The sequence below is a fragment of the Pseudopodoces humilis genome, chromosome 16 (assembly GCF_049639895.1).
Source record: "Pseudopodoces humilis isolate 2021_Gansu_Grassland_sample_001 chromosome 16, ASM4963989v1, whole genome shotgun sequence".
Taxonomy (NCBI): domain Eukaryota; kingdom Metazoa; phylum Chordata; class Aves; order Passeriformes; family Paridae; genus Pseudopodoces; species Pseudopodoces humilis.
The window spans coordinates 17,481,801-17,501,128 of record NC_142215.1 but is presented as its reverse complement, the minus strand read 5'-3'; the positions used below and the strand labels follow the sequence as shown (position 1 = coordinate 17,501,128).

Here is a 19,328-nt window from a genome sequence, read left to right as displayed (position 1 = left end):
TGCAAGTTGAAATAATAATTTATTGTTGGCATAGATAGGAGAAAAACTTTTTCAGAGTATTTTGAAGGTCATATGTGTCAGCCTGTTGTGAGTCAGCATATTTGTCATCAAAAATTGTGATTAAAACCAATAATAATAATAAAGGACAATCATTCTACAACAGTGATGTACTATTGAAAAACACAGTGAAAGTATATACATGAAGTTCATGTTCATTAAGCTTGCTTTTACTTTTAAAAGGTAGCTAGAGTTTTCCATGGCTTTACTGAATGTCCAGTAGCAACATAAAGCAGAGGTATTTTGATGTTGCTAATTCAGAGTTTCATAGCTGTTAGCAGATTATTTACACACCATGTTTTAGTACATATTTGCCGCTCTTCTCTAAGAAAATAAATAGTTACAAGGAATGCCCTAATACCTCAGCACTTGAAATGTCACATTCATTTCAGTGTCTAGGGAGCTGTGATATTTTAAACTGGAAAAAAATAAGATCTTCAAGCAAATATGTTCCTGTTACACTCCTGAGTTTCTAGCTCTTAAATCACTCTTGCAGTATCAAAGCAATGAAGGGCAGAGGTGAATGAGGGGACAAATGTTGATCAATGGGATATTAGATATGTTGAGAAGTTTCGTCTTATTAAGTCTAATTAAGTCTTATTAATTATATTTTTAACCCTAAGCCATTTAACTGGGGCTATCAGTAACAACTGATAAATAGGTAAGTAAATTATCTCAGGTTATCATGTATGTGCTGCTAGCAGGAGGATATTTGGATACAGACACAGGAAAAGCAGGATTGGTGAAAGCTGAATGGAAGCATTAGAGGTGTGCTTAGCAGATAGTTGGTACAGGCTTTGCAGGGGATTTAAAGCACTCCGTGTGTAACAGGGTTTTGGGGTGATAATTCAGGTTTGACTGACTTGTCTGTACAGAAGCTGAAATGTGTTATTTCTGGCTAAGAAGGCAAAAGGTTAATAAAGGAATCTCACCTTCATGTTTAATACTAAATTCAGCTGTGATTAATGGCTTTATTAATGACCCACAAATCAGACATGGTGGTGATGTAACAATATTTGTGTGGAACACAAGTTGGAACGGTGAAGCAAATGAAAAGAAAATCTGAGTAGCTTTGGGAAACTTGAGCCATTTGGGTAAACAGAAAATATAAAGAAAGGTTTAATATATGTAGCTGAGAGAAATGTATCTGCATCACTGCAGTGCCTGGATTAGTTTTGCGTTGTGTGTGTTAGAAATGGGGTACAGGATTGTAACTGTGGTTGCTGCCTTGCTCCAGGAATGACAGGGTTTTCACCTGTTGGCACAGGCTGGCTGGAGTGAAAACAAGCAGTGGAAAAAAGTCTTGTCTCCTTCTTCCCGCTTTCTGGCGTATGGCCAGTGTAAACAATACTTTTAAGGGACTAAAGAGGTTGTGTTTCTGTTTCCAGCAGTAAAGGAGTCGGTGGAGTTTCTGTGCTGTTTGCCTAACATTCATTATGTTACACTACAGTCAATAATTACATAAAAAATGCTCCTGTGCCTGTAAATGTAACCAGTTATTTGTATGTTAATTGTAATCTCTCTGATGTACTAATCTGGTGTGTACTACATGTCTATGTCATTAATGTTTTATATAATAATATTGCTCAGGTACTTTAATCATAATATTATATAGCATTATATCACTAATCATTTTATAATATTATTATATCATTATATCACTAATATTTTGTGATAGCAGATTACTACAGTTTTATATATCACTTGTGAAATTTTCTACTATTTGAAAAGTCAACTTAAATACACCTTTTGTGTACTGGTGTTATTCTATAGTAGTAATGTTAATCATGACTTGTTAATGGCCAGTGGCCAGTAGTTAAGCATCCGTGGATTATGGATTATGACAGAGCAGAATTTACAGAAATGCAATGCTTTATTATGAAGCAGAAAAACCCAAAGGTTTGAACTCCCTTGCTGGTCTTACATCCTGTACACTTTAGACAATAGTCAATAATAATGAATATTTTCTCCTCCAGGGCAAAGGAATATGAGAGCTTGATGGAAGCAAAAAATGCTGTGTCTGATTCCCCATTTAAAGCCAAGTAAGCAATTATCTCTATATATTTTAGACATATGCTTTTTTCCGCCTGTCTGTCACAGAAGTGCCCCTGAAATTTCTGCTGGAGCAGGTGTGAAAGGTTTCCCCTCAATATGGGGCATGTTGCCATCCTGAGTTACAGATCTCTGACACAAAAGGTCAGACTTCAATAGAAGCAGTTTTTTTCTGAAGACGCTGTATATCTTAACCTGTGTACATTGCAGTAGTAAAATGAACATATAGTTACCTTTTTCTTACCTGGAAACAAGAAGGTTCCAGTCTTGTACCTTAAAACTGATGGGTGAAAATTCAGCACTGGAATTCTGGGATTGGAAATCTTACGTTTGACCTCTGTTTGGTCAGAAACAAAAGTTCTTGTGGTAGAAACACAGATGTTTTAATGCACAGATGTCTTAGGCTGATATTGAACTTCTTAAAGAATAGACCTGTATATTGTCAAGGATAAGACACAGATGAAAACAGCTGGATGCTGAGATTAAAACCAGATCTGTGATCACTGACAAATTCCTTCTGCTCAGTTTGAAAGTGAAAATTGCTTAGCTTTTGTTTTCTGATTGCATCAAAACCAGTTGGGAAGAGATGCAAAATATTTGGATTTCCAAAATTCTTTTGATAAGGTCTATTACTTAATGTTTTTAAAAGAAGCTATACAACTGCAGTTTAAGTGGAAAACAGTTAAGAACTTCAAAATAAGTGGAGTTTCATCAGTCAGTGGCAGAACAGGGAGGTTACCAGTAAAGTTCTGCAGTTCTCTGATGGTCAACATGTTCTCAAATGACTTGGAAAAAGAGGGCCAGCAGTGAGGCGACAGTGTGATGTTCATGCAGAGATTCAGGACAGTTGGGACAAGAACTGGCAATTTATTCAAAATGATAATTTTGAAGAGAGTATGTGAACAGGTGAGAAATGGCAGGTGGAATCCAGCATGTGTTGAGTGCTACCCAGTGGAGGGGGAAGACGGAACTCAATTCTTTCTTCACGTAAGAAGTGTGGGCCTTGAATTTGGTGGTGGGATAGGTAGTTCCTGGAAAATACCAGTTCAGTACTCAGCAGCTCATAAAAATCCTTCATTAAAATTACTTAGAAACAAGCAAAAACAGAACAAAGAATGTCATCAGGTACAAATACCCAGGTCATTTACATCTTTTGGATCAGATGTGAAGTGATAGTTCTCTGTCTCCGAACAGATAAGCTACAATTGCTAAAGGTTCAGAAACAGCAGAAAGGGAAATATGTAATGATTTCAGGTATATCTTATGCATTAGGAAATAAGTAGACTAGTACTATTCCTGCAGGAAAACATGACAATGGGAAGAAGTTCTTATGTGATTATGTTATAGAGATCTACAGTGTCACAAATGGCACGGAAAAGATGGATGGTGATTGCTTGCTTTCCGTCGTGGTACCAGAACAAGGGAGCACAGGGGAAAGCTGGAGCCAAGTTCTAGAGAAACCAAACCCAATATCCTTAAGGCAGCATGCAGGGAGATGTGGGGAGCTCCCTGCCAGGATTCACACAGGTGCTCACTGATAGGTTACCTGCATTCCTGCAGCTCTAGGAAAGCACAGCCAGCCCAAGAGACTCCTAAGCCAAAAATGGGGAAAGATTAAAAGACTAACAGATTAGTAAAGAGGATTATGCAGCCTGCCCTGCTCTAAGGTTCCTAAGACATCCATTCCCAGTGGGCAGATGGTGTGTGTGCCTTACTGGTAGCTGGGCTTAGGTAGTCTGTAGCATCAGTCAAGGAGCTGTGGGGTCTCAAGAGCTGGAGTCAAAAACCCTCATCCAAAAATTACAGCAGCTTTCCAGATTGGGGATATTTGTCTTCAGACTGAGGTAATAACCTCTACCAGACCCTGTGTATTTTGTGGTTGTTTCCATCACTCATAAACTGCTGAGGAAGGTGGCATTTTGTTCAAGTTGCTGGTGGTTAAGCAGTTCAGATCCTTGCAGTTTAGACCTCCTTGATGTACATACAACTAGCCTGTATGCAAGTATATTTTACATAGACTTTTTAAAAGCTTGACTACTGCTGCTGAATCTTAGTTGTATTTTAAAATAATAAAAATCCATCACTGAGGTTTGACACAAGAAAATGACCCATCTCCAGCAGATGGCACACCTGCATAAACACATGGGAAGGAGTTGGCTTCATTTCTTGTCATCAGCACTTCTGTTTGCAAGATTAATTTCATGGTATATTGAGACTTCTAGATTTGTAGGTTTTGTGATTTGCTTTTCTTTGCTGCTAGAAAATAAAATATTAGGTTCTAGTCATCAGAAAGTAGAAATGTGTGCCTTCAACTCTGGAGATATTAATAAGCTCTAGTGTCTCAGTGTTAAATTCTGAGATTATCAATGATGCAACTTGGTCAGTTCTGTATTAATTGTAGCATGAGAGAAACTCAGATTTTAAATTTTTAAAAAATGTTTTCAAATCTTTTGACTGATCCTGAATTTGCAGTTTTCATTTTTCTTTATGTAATTAATTGCTCATTTGCTTTCAGGCAGAATCTTCTGTTCCATCTGCTTTTTTAGTTTCTTCCTTTATTGCTTCTGTTAGGGTCATATCCTTTTAGGTGTGAACTAGTGATAGCCACTGTGTAGCTCACTTCTATCACAGATCTGGGAGGTCTCTGTGCAGTCTTCAGGTAGAAACCTAGAGATCTCTCAGCTGCTTACATCTAAATTTTTTAAAATATAGTTTCAGGATCCATAGTTATTGTTATTTCCAAAACTACACAACTTTTTACCTGCCCTGAGGGCTTAAATATTTGTGAGTTTCTTTGAAATCGAGGGGGTAAAAATGTGAGCTCAAGTGTCAACTGGCTTTTTAAGTAGAAGAGTGTCTGTGAGTCAACCTGAAGCACATGTTAAAATGTGTTTACTTTGCACAACACATACAACAAAATGGAAGAAGAATAGAGAATAGGGAAGTATTATCTCTTTCTGTAAGAGAAAGGATGAGAGGGCAAGAAATTTTATGAGGCAAGAGTTTTAACCCAGACTGTATCTGTTTATATGCCACAACCTAGTCTTAATATAGAGAAAAATAATAGGAAAACACAGAACTAAGTAATGGGTCCTACTTAACCAAGGCCAGCAGGAAGAGGAGTCAGCACAAAGGATAAAACAGTAGTAGGTGTGAAGCATTATTACCTTGAGAAGCTGTGCAAGCAGTGGAGGACTGGCTCTTCAGCCTGAACACCGTGTGCTGCACAGGGATTCTGTGATGAGCTGTTCTTGTACCTGGCTGGGTACAAGCTGGCTGAGCAAACTGCTGCCACCCAGGAGTCTGTACAGCTCTCAGGAGATCTGCACAGATACTGAGAAAAGTCCCATCACAGAACGAAGGGGTAAAAACTCCACATGCTAAATGCAGTGTTTGGGTCAAAACAAATGCAAAGACTTTTTGTCTTTCCCAAGGGAAGGTTTCATGTACCCAAATTGGAGTGGAAGTATACCAATGAACAAAAAATATCCTTTGACTTAGTGGGCTGTGGAGCTTAAAAATTGAGAAGTTCCTTTTTAAATTCTATTTTAAATGGGACATAATTGGTAGGTTTATATATTTGCTTAAAAGAAGCAATGTGGTTTTGAATTAAATAAAGATCTCTTTCTTTTATGCTTCCTTGCTTATGCCACATTTCTTTACCCACTTGTCTACTCCCAAACTGAGAGTGTCTTCACAAACAACCAGAACCACTTATGGAATGCAACTTTATCTGATTTTAGTTCTTAGTCACGTTGTCAGTTGTTACAGAAGAAAGACAGAAACCAGAGTTAGTCTTTGGCAGGTAAAAAGCCTTTTTAGATCACCTTTAAGATTAGGCCACTTTAATATTACAAGACCACTGATTTCATGATGCAGCTGATAGACTGTTTCAGTGGTTCTTATTAGTTGAAGGTTTGCAGATTTATAAAACCTTTTGCACTAATGAAGCACTGATCCAAGTGCTTTCTAAGCTCTACACTGCTAGTACACTAATAGCAATAAGCAGACAGGCTTTATCCTGCTGTGACAGACAGTGTGTATCCTTTTTTCAGTAGTACAGCACTGATTCATAGCTGGGATTGTAAATGGCTCTAAGGAGTTCTTCCTTAGAAATTACTTCTAAAAGATGGCTGGGACAGTTGGGTTTTTAAGTATCTGTTAAAAAAAACTGTGTGCATTAGGGAGAGGGGTGGGATAATTCCAAATACTGCCTTGTTTGGTAGGTATTTTGGTCTCTGAACTACTCCATGTGCCAGGAGGGATGTTCAAGGAAAGGACTGTGGACATTGTAACCTGGGGCAGCCAGGTGTTGCTCCCTACCTTTCACGAGTGCATTTGCTGGTTGGTCCCTGGTGGCACTTAGGTAATTTTGTAAGTACTGGTGGACTCTTGGTGGGTTTGTAGTATTCATATTCTCTGGGAACTGATCTGAGTAATTATTTAGTGTCCATTGTACTAGGATAACATGGCAAAAGGTGTGTCAGGTGTCCATTACAGCATTCTCAGGTGTCCATTGGAGCACATTTTGAAAAGGGAAGGAAAACATTTTCACAGAGTTAGAGAGTTATTTACATCTATTTAGTATCTTCTAGTGCAGAGGCAGGCCATGTGTTTCAGTGTTAAATATCCAGGCAGCAAAGTATAATTGTCATCCTTCAATACAACAGGGAAACTAAAGTAATGAAAGATTGCCTTGTGCCTGAAGGGAATTAGCAGGTTTGCAGGAGGAAAACTTAACCCCTTGGTCTAATATTTTATCTAGTCTCTCCTCACATGGCAAGGAATTGTTTTAATGTATTCTTTTTATTTACCTTTTTTTTTTAAAACTGTAAAGGGTTACTTCAGATAGTAGGGAAATTGGAACCAGTGTTATCCTGGAAACAGACTGCAGCACAAAAAGAAGAGGTAGAAACACTATTTCCTGTAAGAGTCTGCTGCAGAGGACATGGGAATGTAGTCTGACATTTGTTCTTTCTAAGTAGCCCAAAGCTAAATGTCTGTACCAATATAGTACTTTCTTTCTTTCATTATTATGTATTAGTGTATTCACAGGATAAACTCACCTTGTAGGTTTTCCTGGTGTAGTAGGCTTAGAGTCCAGTTAGGCCAGTTATAAAATATTATAGTAAAATACCTATTACTAAGGAAAAAAACAGACGGTCTCTGAAACTGGAAGTACTTGGACAAAATTTAATTTCCAAAATGTTTTGGAAACTGTAGAAGAGCCAGAGTGCAAATAAAATAAAATTCAGGTAAACTTTAAAGCAAGATAAATACCAGGGGTATGATTGGGCAGGCGGTGGATTTCCACTTCAGAGAGTGATTAAAACATTTGCATGGGAATTTAGATAAATATATTGAGAAAACAGTATTTCTAGGAATTTTTCATCATGTTTTAGATTTCCATTTCAAGGTGTATGGAGCTGCAGCTGGTTTGTGTCTGGCAGTGTTGGGGGCAGTGTCCCGCTGTGGGATGATTCCCATGTGTTCCCATGGCAGTGTCCCGAGGGTGCCCCGTGTGCCAGGACAAGGATTGTAGTGCAGGGGTGGCACTGGGGGCACGGGGAACGTGCAGGGCTGGGGGCAGCGTTTGGGGATCAGCCACGGCTCTGTCTGGGGCAGGGCAGGAGGTGCCACAGCTGCCCTCAGTTCCCTCCAGCACCGGCTGCCTCGGGGAGAATTGAGGCTGTGTGTCCAGGGATCGGGGCTGTCTGTCTGTCCCAGGGATCCAGGGCTGTCTGTCCCAGGGATCCAGGGCTGTCTGTCCCAGGGATCCAGGGCTGTCTGTCCCAGGGATCAGGGCTGTGTGTCCAGGGATTGGGGCTGTCTGTCTGTCCCAGGGATCCAGGGCTGTCTGTCCCAGGGATCGGGGCTGTCTGTCTGTCCCAGGGATCCAGGGCTGTCTGTCCGTCCCAGGGATCCAGGGCTGTCTGTCCCAGGGATCCAGGGCTGTCTGTCCCAGGGATCCAGGGCTGTCTGTCCCAGGGATCCAGGGCTGTCTGTCCCAGGGATCCAGGGCTGTCTGTCCCAGGGATTGGGGCTGTCTGTCTGTCCCAGGGATCCAGGGCTGTCTGTCCCAGGGATCCAGGGCTGTCTGTCCCAGGGATCCAGGGCTGTCTGTCCCAGGGATCCAGGGCTGTCTGTCCCAGGGATCCAGGGCTGTCTGTCCCAGGGATCCAGGGCTGTCTGTCCCAGGGATCCAGGGCTGTCTGTCTGTCCCAGGGATCCAGGGCTGTCTGTCTGTCCCAGGGATCCAGGGCTGTCTGTCTGTCCCAGGGATCCAGGGCTGTCTGTCCCAGGGATCCAGGGCTGTCTGTCCCAGGGATTGGGGCTGTCTGTCTGTCCCAGGGATCCAGGGCTGGCTGTCCCAGGGATCGGGGCTGTCTGTCTGTCCCTGAATGGGGGCTGTGTTTCCAGCTGGCACCAGGGCTGCCCTGGCAGGAACATCCGGGAGCAGAATCCACTCCTTCCCTGGGGAGCTGCCCAGCAGCCAGCCCAGCCACTCCCATCCTTCCCTGGACATCAGTGTACAGCCAAGACATTGGGTTAAACCTGCAAGTGACATTGATGCTACTATTTCAAGGCTTTTTGGCTTTTTCTGGAGATGAAATGTGGCCTAGAAATACTGACAGATATTTTTCCTTTGACCTATAAAATATATTAAAGCTGCTAAAATTATTTAGCCCAAGTTAAAAACCTTTGATATGAATATCTCTTGTTTTCCTTTGCAGTGCAAAAAGATCAGATACTGTATTTGCTGACTATACAATTTATTAGTTTACATTATGGTAATATTCCAAGACAAGTCAGGGTCTTACATCCTTCTCATATTTCTTCTGCATTCTGAATTACCCGTTTGTGAGGAGTACTAAAACCTTAATAAGTGAGATGTAAATAATTTAAGGAAAAAAAGCATTAACTTTCTCTTTTATCCTTCATAGTAAAGTTTTAATTATTTATCATTCCATGTATGGCTTATTAAGCATTGGAGTGAAAATTGAGGGACAGAAGGAAGACTAATTAATTGTCTTAAAATGTTTGGATTTGGATTCAATGGTATTTCCAGAGTCACTGGATCAAGTGTGGATGCCATATCCCAGTAATCCCCAGTGCATACCTAGAGTGTGCCAGGAGTCCAGTGTGTACAAAGAGCTCTCTCTTTCCAAATCCATTCATAGCAATGGCAAATTCTGCATCCAAGCACAAGTCCTCTTCCACAGATTTCTAGTCCACTGAAACAGTCTAAAAATTATTTTTATTTCTCTGACATGGCCAAGAAGTCAGTATGAAGGATATTTAAATAATTTCTCCAAGGTTCACTGGGTGGGAGGAGGCAATTTTTATTTCCCCTCTCCTCCCCGTGTGATCACACAGCATCCGTTGACTGGATTTGGCAGAAGACTCTCCCTGCAGTAGGATATGAGGATGTAAGAGGTAATTGTTTAATGTGGCAGAATTGGAAATTCATTCTTCCAGTTTCTTACTCTGTGATGCTGAACACACGCATAGAAAGTTTGAATTTTCGTAAAAGTGTCCAGAAAGACTTTTAGAAGTAATGGAAAGCTGGAAGCTTTTCCTGGGGAGTTAGTACAGGTTGTTTTAAAGTGAGGACAGAAACTGAATGTGATGTTTAACTTAAGGAGCATCTTAACAGCCTGAAGAGAAAGACAGTTGTTAGTTGTGTCAGCTCAGTGTAATATGATTATGCTCTCTTTGATTCTTTGTGAGTAGTATTTTGATAAACCTTAAACATTTTGTATGCTGATGCCCGATGGAGATTAGGGAAATGCCTTTCTTCAGCCTCTGTGGTTAATCCTGGTGGAATTCCATTCCTGTGATGTTAAATGAAGCAAATAGAAACCTGTCTTGTTCTCTTTTGTCAGATGAAGTTACATTATAGGGTGGTGGGCTTTATAAATGCTTTAATCATGGAATTTGGGTAGATATACCAAAGAAATAAAGTATTTTTTACTTCATGTGCTAGGATATTGCCAAGGCAATAGCCATTCTAAATCCCACTCTCTGAGAATACACTGCCTGTGGACTGCAGCAGTTCCACTCCTCATTGGTGCTGTGGTCTTTTGATTTACTGTCCAAGTCCTGCAGTTATTTGGGCTTTGGCTTTTAATTTTGTTTCCCATTTTAGCTCATGGCTTATGGAGATAGACAGAGGTTTCCTCCAACCTCATTTTCCACAGAGGAAATAGCAGTGCAGAAAAATCTCATCAGGATGTAATCTTTTCTTTTTTTCTTGTCATAGAAAAATCCTGGTTGTATATTAGTGGGCTTAGTTGACCAGATGATAAGAAGTCCAAGGCTCAGAATTCTACAAATCATTTTTATTTGTACTTCAAGAACATATATGTATCTTCAGTATGTCTTGAAAACTATTAATGAAGCTCCTAATTTTTTCAAAGAGAAGACACTGAGTACCTGTTGTCCCTTGATGAAGTGGAAACTCTCTATTCTTCCCCAAATTTGTATTCTGATTTGGGATTTTAAAATATATATATATATATAAAAAAATATTTATTTTTTTAAAATATAGTGTGACTATTGGGATACATTCTCCAGCCATTCCATCTCCTGTCTTACTTCTGGCAGACTGGTTAATGTAATCTTTTTATTTTCCAATACTCTGTGGTCACTTTGTGAATGCCTTCTGTCTCTTTTACACTGATATCTTCCATTTTGATGAGCATTGTTACCCTTCCCCTCTTTTTCTTTCCTGTACGCTTCTATGTGTAGCCTTCCAGTCCCAGCAGTGTCTGCTGCTGCTCCTCCTGCTCAGTTACCAGCTGTTTCCCACTTCAGTGCAGATTCCCCAGTAGATGAAACCAAAGGTCCAGCAAGCCCTGAGCCTTGTCACTCAGAGCAGCCAGGAAGGGGACACTGAGGCAGTGACCCCAAATCCATGGCAAGTACAGAATGACACTTCCTCCTGACTGCTCTCAGTCTCCAGCTAAGGGACTCTGGCAGCCTCAGCTCCTCTGCCTGGCTGCTCCCACAGAGGGAGAAGTCTCCACCTTCACAGTCGAGGCACAGAAGGATAAACTCTGAGTGTATTTTGGACCTTAGGGTGTGAGAATTGTGCCCTGGCACTGTGTATTTTCCCTCAGTCTCACTCTGAGTAGGAGAGCACAGGTGAACAGCCCAGGCGCAGATTTGTAAAACTGAAATGAAAACTAACCCATGTGTGTGCATCATTCCCACCTCTGCATTTTGGCTTCATTAGTAACCCTTGTTAATCAAGTGTCCTTTCTGAGGTAGGTAGGTTGCAAAGCCATTGCTTTTCTTATATTTAAATAGCTCTGAAGAGCCATTCTTTTTATGATGCCTATAAGAAATCAGCCAAGTGGTCCTGCTGTTCCATTTCCCTTACTCATCTTAAATAGAGTGAAACCATTAGAAAATAAGGGTGGCAAAAACTAGCAGGATAAGTTGTGGAAGGGGAATAGGCAAGCAACAGAAACAAATGTAGCTAATAAAGCACCTTTATGGCTGTACTGCTCACTCTGTATCTGTGCTGTTTCCTTGAAAGAGTAGATAGTCTAATGTCACTACAAGCTGACTGTATCTCCTTGGATGTTTAGCATCCTATTCAGAATAGATGATAAAATTTGACATAGATTCTCATGATTCCTTCATTCTTACCAGAGGTTCATTACAAAGATGTAAGTTAATAAGAGAGTTTTTGCTTTAACTACTCCTTGTATTCTGTTTTCTGTTGAAGGTTACAGCGATTAGCAAAAGACCTTCTGAAGCACCTCCAAATGCAGGATAGCTGTTCCTTGGGGAACAACAAAGTTCCTGGTCTGGACAGGACTTTAGGAGAAATCTCTCGGATTCTGGAAAAAGAGGTATTGTGACTTACGATTGACCTATAAATTGTTTTGCCTTCAAGTCTCATCAGTTTGGATTTGGGAATGTTTAATGTGAGATATTGAAGAATAAATGACCTCTATGTAACAAGCAGTGTCTGCTATTACCCTTTCCATTTTTTCCCCCTGTATTTTCCTGAGGATTGTTTTTAACCTGGGTCATTTCAGTCATCTAGTTTGTACTGCTTACCCACAAAGAGCTTTTACAATAAGGGGCCAAACCAATTAGCAGAAAACAGAGGAAAGAATTGGATCCAGGTTTGCTGGAGGAGCACCAATCTGTCGAGTTTTGCCAGAGTTCAGCAAAATCAGTGGGTCATCACTGGAGGAGGAAGGTATGATGTATAATATATGCAGGTGTTTCTAGGTTTCTAACTTTTTCAAAGTGATATGATTGTAGAGCATGTTTTGCTTTATGGTAAATATTGGAATTTTTTTTATTGATAATGCAGCTTTTGCATCTTTTTTCCTATTTCCTCATGGTCAGTCTGCTGCCACAATGTTTTGTGACTTGTAATGTGGTTTTTAGCTCCATTAAGACCACACTATTTGAAATTTCAGCTGGAACATTATGTTCTGTTCTCTTTTCAACCACTAGAAAATACTACTTCTTATCAGTAGTCAAGACATAAAGAGAATTAATTCTGGAAGAAACCAAATTAATGAAATCTGAGGAGGGGGTGGCATCGTTGTGGTTCAGAGTTGATGTTTGTGAAAATGAGAGCTCTGCTTGATGCTTTCACAGCTTAGTCAGTGTGGAAAGCACAATTGTTAATGGCACATGCTTTTAAATACTGGAGGCTGCCTGGGATGCACAGGCTCCTCATGTGTTCTGGTGGTTCCTTGGAGCTGGTCATGCGTGTTGGAAAGAGTTCTGCCACTTTCAAATTTTGCAATGTTTCCATTAATTATTGAAAAATTCATTTTTTATTGATTTCAAAATACAGAAATCATGTTGCATGACTACTGTGAACAGGTGAATATATTTGAAAGTTAACTAAATAATCCTTGGAAACTCTTTGAAATGTGGACTTGTATCCAGCCTTTTACTCGTAGTCATCTGCTGCGATTTTTAAAAATGAGATGTGTATTGCAGCTAAGTGTTACTCATTAATTGTTTACATGCTTTTGTTGGTTGTTGAGTTTGCAGTGGGGAATTGAAAAACTAAATTTGATAGTATTAATAGACATGGGTTATTTTGTTGTTAATTTGGGTTTTACCCCTAAAACATAACTGAGCCACTGCAGAAGTATTTTTCTGTCTGAGTGTCCTGATCAATAAGGTCAAGAAGGATTGATTTCAGTAGCTGTTGCTGTGTTTACAGCACAGATCATACATGGCCATTTGCAGGAGGGGATGGGAATTCTCTTGTTAACCTGGGAGTCAGAAATCAGCAGACACATCTTACATGTCAGTGGGCACTGAAAAGAGCCCTGATGGTGTCAGTCATGGTCTGAGAGGAGGAGACTGACACTGTTAATTGAATTTCCCTGGAGAGCATAAAAATATAACCTAATGGGGGGGAAGGAAGGGGGGAGTGGGAACCACACAAGCTGTCACTGTCTGTGAGCTGATAACATTGATTTACCCTTGCTAATGGCCTGGCTTAAATAAAGAATTGCCCTGAGGGAGGACAGGGTTCACTACAATAGATCCTTCCCACTTACTAGAAACTCTTCTTACACTCAAGAAGTCCTGCAAAACTATTACAAAATAAAATTTATCCAAAACCCCTCTTTTCAGTCATACTGTGAAACATTGGGTTTTTCTTTTGTTAACAGTTTGCACTGCCTGAAAAATTTATGTATTCAGGCTCATCAGGGAAAAAAAAAGATTGGTTTTAAAAATTGCTGAGCTGGTGTTGGTAACAGTAAATAAGACAAATATATACCATTTAATTTCTCAACAGAAGGAAGGGTTATTCAGCTCATTAGAAATTCCATGACTGTGCTAAAACAGCCTGAAAGGGTGGGGTGTAATATTTATGCAAACTTGAATCACAAAAAAAGCCACACACAAAAGATCTGCAGCCCTGTCTCAGTGGGATTTGCCTCCAGGTACAGTCAAATCACACTAACAATTTCTGTTTGGACTTAGCCTTCATCTGATGTCTTCCACTGTACTGAATAAAGCTTTTTCTCACTTCTGAACCTCGTTCATAGTGTGAGAATATTCTAGGGTGCTGCATGCCTGCATGGTTGTTGTGGTCACACTTTCTCTTGTTTCTGCCTTCCTGCTCTGCTGGACACAGCACATTCTGCACCTGGGGCCAAGTAATTCCACTAATACAGCAAGAAGTGCTTGTTTAATGTACTGAATGGTTTATATATCCTCTAGATACTCAGATTTGAGAAATTTCACTCAGGCTAAGATGCATCTTAACCACTGTGTATTTTGGTGTTCTGGCTGTTTATTGCGGCATCTTACCTGCTCCTCATTCACTGCTACTGGATCCCTGTGCAACACAGCATATTTTGAGTGCTAACAAGCGAAAGAGATGTGCTTTAAGTGGTTGTTAGATCTCTAGACACTTCTTGATATGCCCACATTGGCTTAGTTGGATGAAGCTTTACAAAAAGTAGGTTTGTGTCCGACGCTGGGAAAGGATGTGCAAAGAATAAGCAAATTGAAGTGCAGGTTTTGAGGATCTGACTTGGAGTGTGGCCATTAGCTGCTTGAAACATGTGACTCATGTCACATGTCTTTAAATTAAATATGCACAAGAGGTACTCTAAAGTCATAAACCACCATGTGGTTCTAGTTTTAAGTAGGGTTTTTAAATGGCCTGCCTCTCAGGCCATGTGTTGGTAGGAGGCAAGGAGCACAAATCCCAATGTTGTGTATGTTGTGCTGTCCCCCAGGTGTGTCCAACAGGTACTGCTGCTGCTTGGGGTGTGCTCTGGATTACTGGCAGGCAGTCCTTGTGTTTGTGCATCTCATCCTTTCTGGCAGAAATCCTAGAAGGAAGCGGTATTCACTTTCACCTCTACTTTGTTTAAAAGTACATTAAGAAAACAAACACACACGGAGCCACAACAGCAGAATGCATGCAAATGTTACCAGAAAGCCCTGGCCTGAGGTTGGCAGATGTCATATGGGATTCTTCAAGCTCTTAATAAGATCTGATAACCCTCAGTTTAAGATCTCCTATGAATGGGCCTTTGATGCTAAAAGAAAAACTTACAGAAGACAGAGCTGATGTTTGGATGCAGGGCTAGAGCACTTGTCCTGCCAAGATTCTTTTGATTTTATGCATGTTCATTCCTTCATGGACTAATTTTATGCATCCATCACTGAGGGCAACTGTGTGTTTCAGATGTGCAAGGAATCCCAGAGTAACTGCACGAGTCTGCCTTGAGCACTCCCACAGAAGTGTCCCGTAACAGGGAACTCTTACTCTTAGGAACCAGGATATTGAGAGCAGTATATCCTGTTAGTATGACTGCAGCTACAGTTTTAACCTGCTTATGCTTATATCATCATTTCCCTATAATGTAAAGAGGTGATATATACTGATTAAAAACTTGCTGATTAAAAAAATCTACTGATTCAAAAATGTCTACTATGCAGACATTAGGTACTCAGCTGTACACACATTTCTAAGACTGTGACCCTGACCTGGGTCAGAGGTTGCTGCCTCTCAGATGGTCATCCTTACACTAGCTGACAGAACATCCCTTCCCTAAAGTTCCTCCTAAAATTTGTTTATAGAAGGATGGGTTTGTCTTCAGGTTTTGGAAATTCTACTTTTAAATGTTAGAAGTGTCCTGTGTGGTTTTGGATAGGTCTGTGCTGGGCAGGATTGGCAGACACTTACTCTGAGGGACACGCAGGGTGTTGCCTTAGGAAGGATGGTGACAGCAGCTGAGGGCAGTGGCCTTTTCACCTGGCTCAGCTGCAGCTAAAACACTGCAGTTAAATCACTCCAGTTAAATTTGTACAACACTTACATGTGCCATTTAGACAAGCCCTTAATGTGTCTCTTGTCCAACTGACTGGGAATATGGCACACAGATTCAGTAGGATTCTGAAGGAACCTCATGATTTTTGGGATTCAAGGGCAGCAATTAATCTGCTTAACTGGAATTGCTTTTATATGGTGCTTCTTACTGATCACTAGTTTGAGAAAGATTTCCACCACAACATGAGCGATAAGGTTCCTTTAATTAAGTGGTTTGACTGAAGCTCTTCAAGCTCTGCTCACAAGGAAAGGGCAGCAGCAGCAAATCAAACCTGTATCAAACACAGGTTTGATCTGTGGCCCAGCACAAACAGTACAGCTGAGGCTCCCATATACTCACAAGTTACAAAGTCCTACAAACAAGATTTCACTGCTTCTGTTCATAAAACTTACTATGATTTTGGATGGATTTGAGGGATAGCTGTGTCCCTCATCTCCTGCAGGCTCTCTACATGCTGTAAAAATCTCAGTAAATAATAGTGAGTGCAAAATAAATTGTTAAAGTGTGGGATTAAAATGGAACCACAAAATAAAACAGGAGGCTTTTAATAAATTGGGCCACAGTGCTTATAGTTACCAGCTCTCTTCATGCAAATCTAGAAGCAGCTGCCTTTCAATTGGTTAAGTATGGTTATTTACATTACTAATTCAGAATAATATTCTTACTGGAAACAGATTTCAGGGGGAAAATTTACTTCCTTAGAGAAGGGTATCATTTTATAACTGAAAAATATGTGAATATGAGCTAGTAATTGACTGCAGTAGTTTAATCCTTTTTCTAAAAAAAGGGTCTCAATGCTCATGATCTCTAAAATGTGCTCTCTCAGTGACCATTAATGGTTTGTTTTGTGTCAGGCAATGTGTTGGGGTTTGGGATTTTTAGAGAGATTTTTCAGCCTCCTGTTTGAGCAGTGGTGATGTCAGTTATTTACATTTCAGTAAAATGTTTGTCGTAGCTTTCAAATACATGGGGACTGTAGACAGACAATGTTTATCCCATTGTAAAGACTGTCAGAAATGGCTGGCTCTAACAACATACTCAGGCCCTCTATTTATGTTTTATTCTCTAAACTGTTGGGCCCATTGGGGATAGTGACCATAGCCAGGGTGAAGAGGGACAATCCCCCCAATAATACAAACTCTTCATCATCAGAAACAGAAACAATAAAATTAAAAACTGTTGGAGAACTAATGTATGGAACAAAAACAATGTTAAATGGAACATGTGATAAGTTTCTTCAAATATCTCTACAGAGATTTAAAATTGCCCTGTGTAAGTATGTGTATGTAAATATGTATGTGACATATATATATACAGACAAAATAGATTTTAGAAGCAAATACTTAGTTACAAAGACTCAGTATTGTTGCTTAAAGTATATTTAAGAATACAGTGGGAACTGAGATTCTCAAGCTCTTGCACATTTAATTTTGGTGCTGCAGGTGCTTGCAACCAAGGAACTGTGTGTTCCTGGCGTAGCAGAGTGGTATAGCCTTTAAAGAGAGAATTGCCAGCCTATCTGTCACCATCTTACGTAAATCAAAAAAAGCATTATATATGAAAAAGTGTGAAAATTACTGTCGTAGTGAGTTTACCTAAATCGTGAACCAGTGGCTTGACCCACATCATCTGTATTTTGTGATCTTACGTATATACATGCATTCACACACAGGCACAGTATCTGTATATAATTTAACATACATTCTTCTCTGTAGCCTTACAGTGCATTCATTTTTTAGGCTGAGTGAAGCTGTAAGAGGTTTACCTTTAAGCATTATTCTAGCAGTGAAAAGTGTGGTTGGGATTGCAGACCTTGGTTGGCAGGTTTGTGAGTGGGAGGTGTTCCTGGCAGGGTGGCTCTGGATCAGCCCATTCCCTTCCCGTTTATTCGGCTCTCCACTAGAGGACACCAGTGGCAGAAACAACAGCGGTCCTGTATCTCCTTACAAGTTATAAATCTATTTAGAAGTAGAATTTCTCTCTGACAACAGGTTCAGATACCGTTGTGCTTGGAAATCGCACAGCTCTTTCTCCTGCTAAGCTGCTTACAGCCACTGTCTCCTGGTGTGGGTGCACAGGGGACTTACCTGGATAATCACTGTGTATCCTGACAAAACTTAAACCTGCAATCACACAGAGAATTACTTCTGCAGAAAAAATAGAAGTACACATATGCACAGTATTAATTTCAGAAGGAAGCAACTTGCATGCCCAGGGTCCAAGAGGCACACTGATGAGCTGGGGCTGTTGGTGCTGTCCCTGCGTTGCACGGGGTGTCTGTCTGCAGCGCTGGAGCAGCCCTGCAGCGCTGGAGCAGCCCTGCAGCTGGGCTGCAGCACTGCTGGCGCTGCTCCAGCGGTGCTGAGCTGTGCCACAGCTGAAGACACATCCATATCTGGGGGTGAAAGCAGCTGGAGAGGCCCTGAGCCTGCTCCTTTCCACGTCCCCCTGCGACGCCTCAGTGGGGCCCTGTGGAGCCCTTGGGGCTGTCAAGTTGCAACCTCTGCCTTTCTCTCCTGTATCTTTTGGCTCTTGGCCAAGTGAAGATCTTCATGCACAGTGCACTGGTTTACACCAAAAAGCCTTCTTTTATATCAGGCAGAAGGCATTTCCTAGCCAAAGTTTTAAAAGACAAAATAAACACCCACATGCCACCTTAACTGTGCCTTCATCCTTATGGGTTTTGTTCTCTGGGAAAGTAATTGCTACTCTTATTTGTTACAATGAGAAATTAAAAATTTAAGGTTCATTTTGGCTAAACTTACGATGTATTTCTATGGAAATAGTGGATTAATATTTTAATCCATCCATTCATTTTTCAACTCGGAATACTTCTGCAGTAGCCAGTTCCAAAGCTACAGTGATGTCACATGAAGGGAAGTAATTAATCAAATGTAAAGCTGAATTATAACTGTTTAAAAACAACTTAAAGTTCAAAATCCAAACTTTAAGAAGAGCATTGAATTACAAAACATAAGTTTTAAAACATAAAAATATTTTTTTTAAAAAAAGCAAAAAACTAATATGTTTAAACTAAAAATTTTTACCAGCTAAAACTAGAATTCATTCCCTTGTAACTTTTATATTGCCACTGAAAATGTAGTAATTTTGCCATCACAGAAAGTAATATAGGGAATTCTGTGTTTATACTTCTTTTGTTGCAAGAGTTAAGTACAGAACCTGAATCAGAGCATGAACTCCAGAAAGGATAAAGCAGATATAATTGTTGGAAAAGACGAGATGTAAGTAACCCTCCTCAGAATTAATTCACTTCTTTAAAGCCTGTAACAGTGAGAATTAGAGAATTTTAATGTCTAGATGATCAGCACTGAGTGCCAGTGATGCCCAGTGGCACTCAAACAGAAGAAGGTT

At 40.4% G+C, this 19,328-nt stretch overlaps 1 protein-coding gene across 3 annotated transcripts in view; it reads left to right on the top strand.

Moving 5' to 3' along the window:
• Positions 1-19,328, top strand: part of SCAPER (S-phase cyclin A associated protein in the ER) — a 133,820-nt gene that overhangs the window by 54,885 nt on the left and 59,607 nt on the right. For all 3 annotated transcript variants that reach the window (XM_014251020.2, XM_088063278.1, XM_088063279.1), the window contains exons 22-23: positions 2,034-2,099; positions 11,846-11,972. In XM_014251020.2, coding sequence (XP_014106495.2) covers positions 2,034-2,099; positions 11,846-11,972 — 193 coding nt within the window. The remainder of the gene's footprint in view (positions 1-2,033; positions 2,100-11,845; positions 11,973-19,328) is intronic.